Here is a 7,477-nt window from a genome sequence, read left to right on the forward strand (position 1 = left end):
TGGATTTCCATTATTCCCCTATTTGTCATTACAGGCAGAACTCTTCCTCCAAATTCATCCATTCTTAACGACATTTTCTTCACCCTCTCCGACAGATGGTAAACTATTGGCATTGTCTCTGGCTAAGGAAGTTAGTAAATAACTTTTTACTGCTCCAGTATCATTCGCACCTTCTTCGTTTTGTACATCTTCCGAATATCGGAGTGTCCACCCGTTGTTTCGAAAGGAAATTAAGAACTTCTTTCTGTGAATCCTGTTTCTCATATAAGGGGACTTCCGTGACAAACTGCTCTTCTTCTTGAATGGTGAATATTTCAATATCTCCTTCGGTTAGTTGATGGTCTTCCTCAACCAATTGTTTTTCATATACAATACAGTCATCGTCTTGCGGTATTTCTTCCATTAGTTCCTCTAATTCTACAATGTGCTTCTCATATATTATAACCTCCCCATCACCATCTGGGTTGTCAATAATAACGTCTTGTGCTGCTTCTCATGTCTATAGCTGGTGAAGGTCCTGTATTTTATGCATTTTCTTCCTGTTGTTGCATAACCATTTCCCGTACATATACGAAGAATTTTGCTTAATTTCGAGTTCGCTTAGCAACAACATACTGGGGCAGTTGATGAGACAGAGAATGATGATGATGCAGATAGTAGCAGCCCCGTTGAGTTAGTGAAGGACGATAGTCGCGGCGCTGGTAAAGAAATATGCAGAAGAATCGTCCTGGCCAATTCCGAGTGAATGACAATCCCGGACTTTGCGTGGGTGTCTACATACGGAACCATCCTCCAAAGATAAAAATCACCTGCTTACTTTCCAGGAAAGTAATAAAGTAATAAAGAAAGATTGCCATATTAATACGTTGAAGAAACTATTTTGAGTTTTTCACAGAAAAAATACATTAAAAAAAGCAACAATCAAGGCAGGTCACGAAATTAAGGAGAAGAAATACCAATTAGGGTATTCGTATATTTGAAATAGGATAGTTAATAAAAAGACTTAAGCGACAGAGAAGTGAAATCAAATTTCTATAACCGAAGAAACAGTCAATATCGCAATTGTTTTCTGCTATCGACATAGCTGAAGGCTGCTTGTTATTAAGGAAGTCATGCTCAGCTCGCCCATTCGCCTCGAAATTATTTTCCGATAGACTGTTACCAAGGCGAACCTATTAAAGGTGATGTTGTTAAATCAGCTGAGTTTTTTTTTATTTCGCCGTGTCCATGTGTTTGTCAGCTCAGAATGATACAAGGCGAATTCATTATTTGCTTTTTTGGTTTCTCAATTCTTTGCTTTGACAATTAAACGTACAGAACAGTGTTGTTGGTCTAGTGCCACCACCTTTATTGAATGACCCTTGACTGTTACTCTATTAGCGTTTGGTGATTTTTTTTATTATACCAGCAATTACCATAAGGTTATTAAAAAATGTCTCTTAGTTATTCTAATTCTTTTATATTTTGTTCAACCGCTGGAAAATTACTAGGATGCTGTGAAATGTTCTACAATTATGTTTGAACAAATAGCTTCACGTTTCCTCACTGTTTAATTTATTTTTACGAAATTAGCTCAATATTTTACAGATATTATCAATTCCACTTCCGTTTGCACATAAGTACTGTTAACGATAACGCGCAATTAGAAATTCAAAATAAATTCGAAATTCATCAGCTCGAGAACTTGGCCAGTGATATTCCTTAATATATATTCTGGTATTCTGCTTGCATTACAACGTTGTTGGGCTTGTATTATATGTAGTGTAACATGCTGCTGGTTGATTAATATTTGACGACAAATCAATCAACATCAATTAGCATTTTAACATTTTCTATATAAAAACAATCATTTGGGGATTCTGGTAGTTTGTTGACAGGAGAATCTACCGTCATTTTGGGAACACATCTACAGGTTAAATATAAATATTATTTAATACTATTATACATATGTATATGTACATTTGCACTCACAGTGCCTGTAATGTGTCTAAACTGGGTGCATCTTTTATTTCAACGTTTTCTGCTGCCAACGCTTCCAGCTCAAGCAATTTCTCTGGATGTTTTTTCTTTTTGTGTTGACGTCGACTCGAAGGAGCAGAAAATGTTTTATCGCAAAAATCACATGCATACACCTTATCGCCCGTATGAGTATTTAAGTGTACTTTCAGAGTTTTGGTCAGCTTGAAAGCACGTCCACAATATTTACACTTGTGCGGCTTTCCTTCTGAATGAACCAGTAAATGTTTATTAAGTGTGCACTTAGAACTCAATTGCTTGCCACATTTTGTACAAATATGTTTTTCCCCATGAATATCCATGTGTCTCTATAAATATGAATAGTTATGTTTAGCATATATAGTATAACTTTGTTAATAGACTAAATCTTACTTTCAGTCGTTGTTTTTGTTTAAAACACTTTCCACATTCTTTACATTCAAATGGCGAGTAGTCCGTGTGTGTGAGCATATGTTCCCGTAGGGTTGTTCTTGTATGTACAGCTTCGCCACATTCTTCACAAATGAACGGACGTATGTTTTCGTGAACAAATTTGATATGCCGAGCCACATGAACTCTTGTTTGGAATTTTCTATCACAGTGTGAGCAAGGAAAAATTAGTCTTTCTTCAAGCGGCCGATACTTTTGCATGTGACGTTTCAATTCGTACTCAAATTCGTATTTTCGAGGACAATTGGGACAACTGTAAGGAGTTGCTACTCCAACAATTTTATGCTTTTTTTTCATATGAATTGTATAGTTGCTAGCACGCTGAAATCCCATTGAACAGATTTTGCAAACGAACTTGGGATCTATTAAGACTTTTTCGGATGCTCTTTTACGCTTTTTGGGGTTTTCATTTGCTTTGTTTGTGATACGAATTGGATTTTTATTTAGCTCTTCTTCAAAATCTTCACAGCTACTAGTGCTATTATCCTGACTTAATAATTCAGTATTCTGTTGTTCGCAATCATTATCTGATGAGCGTTCAGTTTTGGGTAGAATGTCCGACTCTGTTATTACTGGTAAATTTGCAACAAAAATTTGTTGTTTCACTGTTTTTCGATCAGACACCTGCGTCTTAATGTTTGGACATCCAGGAACAAAAATGGTTTCAACCGCCGGTTTAGTGTCCACCGGTTTAAGCTCCATTGTTTACGGTGCACGTCAGCAGTAAATACACATCTAATTTCAACCTTTTCCAAAACAAAAGGGTGTGTACAATATTTCTCGATTTTTTAGTTAACGATAATTCATTGAAGCATTCCGATTATTTCTAAATATTGTCTCCATTGTATACGAATTGATAACATCTGATATGTTTCTCTAAAGATTTGATGGTTTGAGTGACAAAGTGAGCTGGTTTTTTTTTTGTTTACATTCTCATTGAAATTTTGACATTTAATCCCCAATTTGCCAATGCAAAACACAGGAACATTTTGTTTTTATACTCCTGTTATCAGCTTATCGATTCGTCTTGTTCAATTCTTTAGCAAGATTAAACTTGAACTAAATTTATACATTTATAATTAACGTTTAAATGTTTTCCTATTGTGTTATCTATGAAAGAAATGCGTTTAGCTCTATTTAATTGCTTATTGTACCTTCTCACCAAATTCTACCTAGGTTCCTTGGTTTATCAGTTATTGTAATCGATATCATCCAACGGGAGTTCTAAGGAAATCGCTGTTCACTCGGTGTTGGCCCAAGAGGAAAGGGAAGATGCGCAAGATATGTCAAACTTTCCGGTGTTTCTTTTAAGTTATAATAAAACTGATAATAAACTTATAATAAAATATATTGTATAACTTACTACTTTCGACCGCCGTAGCCGAATGGATTGGTGCGTGACTACCATTCGGAATTCAGAGAGAACGTAGGTTCGAATTTCGGTGAAACGCCAAAATAAAGAACAAGTTTTTTCTAATAGCGGTCGCCCCTCGGCAGGCAATGGTAAACCTCCGACTGCATTTCTGCCATGAAATAGCTCCTCATAACAAATATCTGTCGTTCAGAGTCGGCTTGAAACTGTAGGCCCCTCCATTTGTGGAACAACATCAAGACGTAAGCCACAAATAGGACGAGGAGCTCGGCGCCAATTATATATAAATAAAAAACAAATCATAAACAAAAATAATAATAATAATAAAAAAAATATCAAAAAAATTAAAAAAATAATAAAAATATAACTAAAAAAATAATATACGTAAAACTCAAATTTAAGAAGTAATAAAAAAATGAATAAAATAATAACAAAAACAGATTTACAAAAAAAAAAGATACATTTATATGTACATATAATACTATCAGTCTTGTAAATTTTTGTACAATGTTAAAAAAAACTATTCAGCAAAAGTCTCCTACTCTCTCATCATAAACATTAAATGGAACAAATTGCGATTATTACCAATAATCAGGTTAATGACGGTTATTAACGATTAATAATCAGATGGCTGCCGTTCATGAATGTTGGTCCGCAACTATTCGGTAGTGTACAGATTCAAAACACACCGTTGGCACGAAAATAGTCCTTCGATATGTTTTCTCTAATGGCAATCGCCCTCGGCAAGTAATGGTAAATCTTTGGACGTATTTCTGTCATAAAAATTGATTCTTATAAAAAACTATCCGGCGTTCGGAAACAGCGTATGTCTTCCATTTGCGGACCAATATTAAGACACGCATCACAACTGAAGGAGGATCTAAACGCCCATTATATATATACACATTTTATTTTTGCGAAATAACTACATTTACAAATAATTGAACTTTAAATTGATTTAATTGGTACTATTGCATTCGGTATTTGATACAAATGTATTGGCCAGGGTAGCATTTATAACAGCGTTATTGGTTGCCGCAAATTCTGTGGAATCATGTTTGCACATCTTGCTCATGAGGTTAGAGTTTCTTTCATCCAATGTTCGTTTTTTACCACAAGAAAAATTGCCGCTTTGTTTCGGTGCCACTGGGGTAAGATTATTAGCTGTACGAGTTCTATTCCAAAATTTTATTAACCCTTTGCCTGTGAACATATCATACAAAAATACATATTTATATACTTACATTGCTTTTAACACAGCCAACGTTGGTATATTCCTTGCTTTGGGCGGCTTTTCTCCAGATGCCTCTTGAGCAGCAAATTCTTCGGCGTGTAAGTTCTTTTTATGTGTACGACAACTCGTGGTATTTGAAAAGGTCTTATCACAAAAGTCACATGAATATGGTTTTAGACCAGTGTGAAGAATAAGATGGTTTTTCAGTGTCTTGGCCCGCTTAAAGGCTCGCCCACAATAGTCACATTTATGTGGCATTGCATCGGAATGAACCATTGAATGAAAATAGAGTGTAGAACGGGAGCTCAATTGGAGACCACACTCGTTACAAATATGTTTATCTCCATGTATATCCATGTGTATCTACACATAATATTGGTACCAGTGTATTAAGACAATTTATAAAATTATAAATATATTGTATTTTTACCTTTAGACGTTTTTTTTGTTTGAAACATTTCCCGCACACTTTGCATTCGAAAGGTGCATAATTTGAGTGTGTGAGCATATGATCGCGAAGTGCCGTTTTACTACCCATAATTTCACCGCACTTTTCACAAATAAAAGCACTTTTATCACCGTGTACAGATTTTACATGTTGTGTCCTCAGAGCTCTCCTTGGGAACATTAGCTCACAATTCGGACAGGTATATACTTGCTTCTCTACTAACGGCGCGTCTTTTTCAATTTTACCATGCTTTTTCTTTATATGCAATCTGTAACTGCTGATTCGTTGGAAACGCTGTGGGCAGTGGCTGCAAAGGTATTTGCTTTTATTTCGGTTTTTATTCGAGGAAGCTAAACGTTTTTCAGACATATCACTATTCACGCAGCTGTTGACGTTTTGGAACTTTTTATTATGCAATTTCTTTAATGCAATAGTATTTTCATTAGATTTAACATTCACGGGAGCCTCAATCATAGCACTGCTACTTGGTAATTTATAACCGCTCGATTCGCTATGTTGGACAAAATCACCTTTAGATTTGTTAATTTTATTAAATTTTTCATTTAATCTATCAGCCTGTTTGTCACAAATTAATTCGTTTTGGACTTCCGATGATACTGTGTTTAAAAATGGGGGTAAATTGCAACTGAGTTGGTTTTCGATTGCCGTTGGCGTATAAAATTTATTTGTCATTGTTAAAGGGTCCGTCTCGACTGGGTCCTCGTTAAGAGCATCGTATTTCTGTGCAAATATCCCCAAATCCAGCTCCGTTATTTCTTTACGATTTTTAAGAGTATTGTACATTTTTTGAACTTTACTTATACGAGCAGCGAATTCCACTAAAGACGTTACCATTAGCAAGCATTGAGTACAAACCACCTGGGGCAGATTCCCTTCTTGAATAATCTAAATTAACAATCCATATTAATTTATCCTACCGATTCAATTCAGTTACGCACCTGAACGTGAAAGTATTCATTTATAGCAGCAATAAAGTTTATTGTATTGCTGTTGGAGGTCGGAATAGAATCTGAAAATAAGTTGATATTTTGTACATCAGCCTTTGCACAAAGGCGACACCAGAGTTTCCACTCATTTTCAACGTTATCCATTTTGCATCATAAACTTAATAAATAATTGGGTTTATAATTTGATGCTTCATTTGTTTACAAAACGAATAATAATTGATGCTATCATATGTTTTTCTAGTCTAATAACAGTGCGAATTGAGTATGGACCCCAATGGAACTCATCTGCAAAGGCGAATTGATGTATGAATTGACAAGCCGAATCTATACAAGGTGCACTGTGTGTAAGTAACTAAAAGCGTACTGTCATCAACAAGAAAAGGACGGATTTAACGTGGTATGGATAATAATCTGTTTGCAATGTAATAAGATTGTCGAGAGAAAATGGAAAAAAATTGCGATATTAATTTTTAATTGTTGAATTTTTCAAATCGTAAAAGTGTTATTAGCTGAAAACATTAAATTTCAGCACTGAGCTTGTAACGATAGAAATGAACTGGGATGTTAACCTAACGTTTGTGTTGAGTTCAATTAAGTCCTCGATTAACATAAATATGTATATAAAGGGAAATATTTTGAAAAATAAATGTCGAAAAGTTGTAATTTCGAAGTTGGAGAAACGAGTTTATATTTGGATGTTTGCCATAACTTCATCGCTTCAATAACTGTAGAACTTAGGATTCTCCCCGCAATATTTATTAATACACATAACCTTTGGCAATTAAGGATTTAGTACTCTTCCCGCAACTTTTGTATGCTTGCGTTTTTTATTGTAATTTTGGCTCCAAATTGATAAGTTTTTCTTTTGTTAGTTTATAATTTTTTATATTTTTCATTTTGTTTCTAGCAATGGCACATCCCTTTTCTATGTTCTAAGCTTTACCAATGTTATAATAGGTACACATGTAAGTAGATTATCTACTTTTTGGTGCTTTACTCCTAATCCGTAA

The 7,477-nt window shown here is 34.8% G+C and overlaps 2 protein-coding genes across 2 annotated transcripts; both read right to left on the minus strand.

The window, feature by feature from the left end:
• Positions 1–1,531: 1,531 nt before the first annotated feature.
• On the minus strand, positions 1,532–3,223 carry LOC129249262 (gastrula zinc finger protein XlCGF26.1-like). The gene is made up of 3 exons (XM_054888961.1): positions 2,389–3,223; positions 1,972–2,324; positions 1,532–1,906 (listed from the first exon to the last, which is right to left on the minus strand). Exons 1-3 carry the CDS (start codon positions 3,145–3,147, stop codon positions 1,801–1,803), a joined length of 1,218 nt encoding a protein of 405 aa, XP_054744936.1. The 5' UTR covers positions 3,148–3,223; the 3' UTR covers positions 1,532–1,800.
• Positions 3,224–4,758: 1,535 nt separating this feature from the next.
• Positions 4,759–6,700, minus strand: LOC129249256 (zinc finger protein weckle-like). The gene is made up of 4 exons (XM_054888953.1): positions 6,459–6,700; positions 5,482–6,405; positions 5,062–5,414; positions 4,759–4,992 (listed from the first exon to the last, which is right to left on the minus strand). Exons 1-4 carry the CDS (start codon positions 6,609–6,611, stop codon positions 4,776–4,778), a joined length of 1,647 nt encoding a protein of 548 aa, XP_054744928.1. The 5' UTR covers positions 6,612–6,700; the 3' UTR covers positions 4,759–4,775.
• Between the last annotated feature and the right edge of the window lie 777 nt (positions 6,701–7,477).

Source organism: Anastrepha obliqua, chromosome 5 (genome assembly GCF_027943255.1).
Source record: "Anastrepha obliqua isolate idAnaObli1 chromosome 5, idAnaObli1_1.0, whole genome shotgun sequence".
Taxonomy (NCBI): domain Eukaryota; kingdom Metazoa; phylum Arthropoda; class Insecta; order Diptera; family Tephritidae; genus Anastrepha; species Anastrepha obliqua.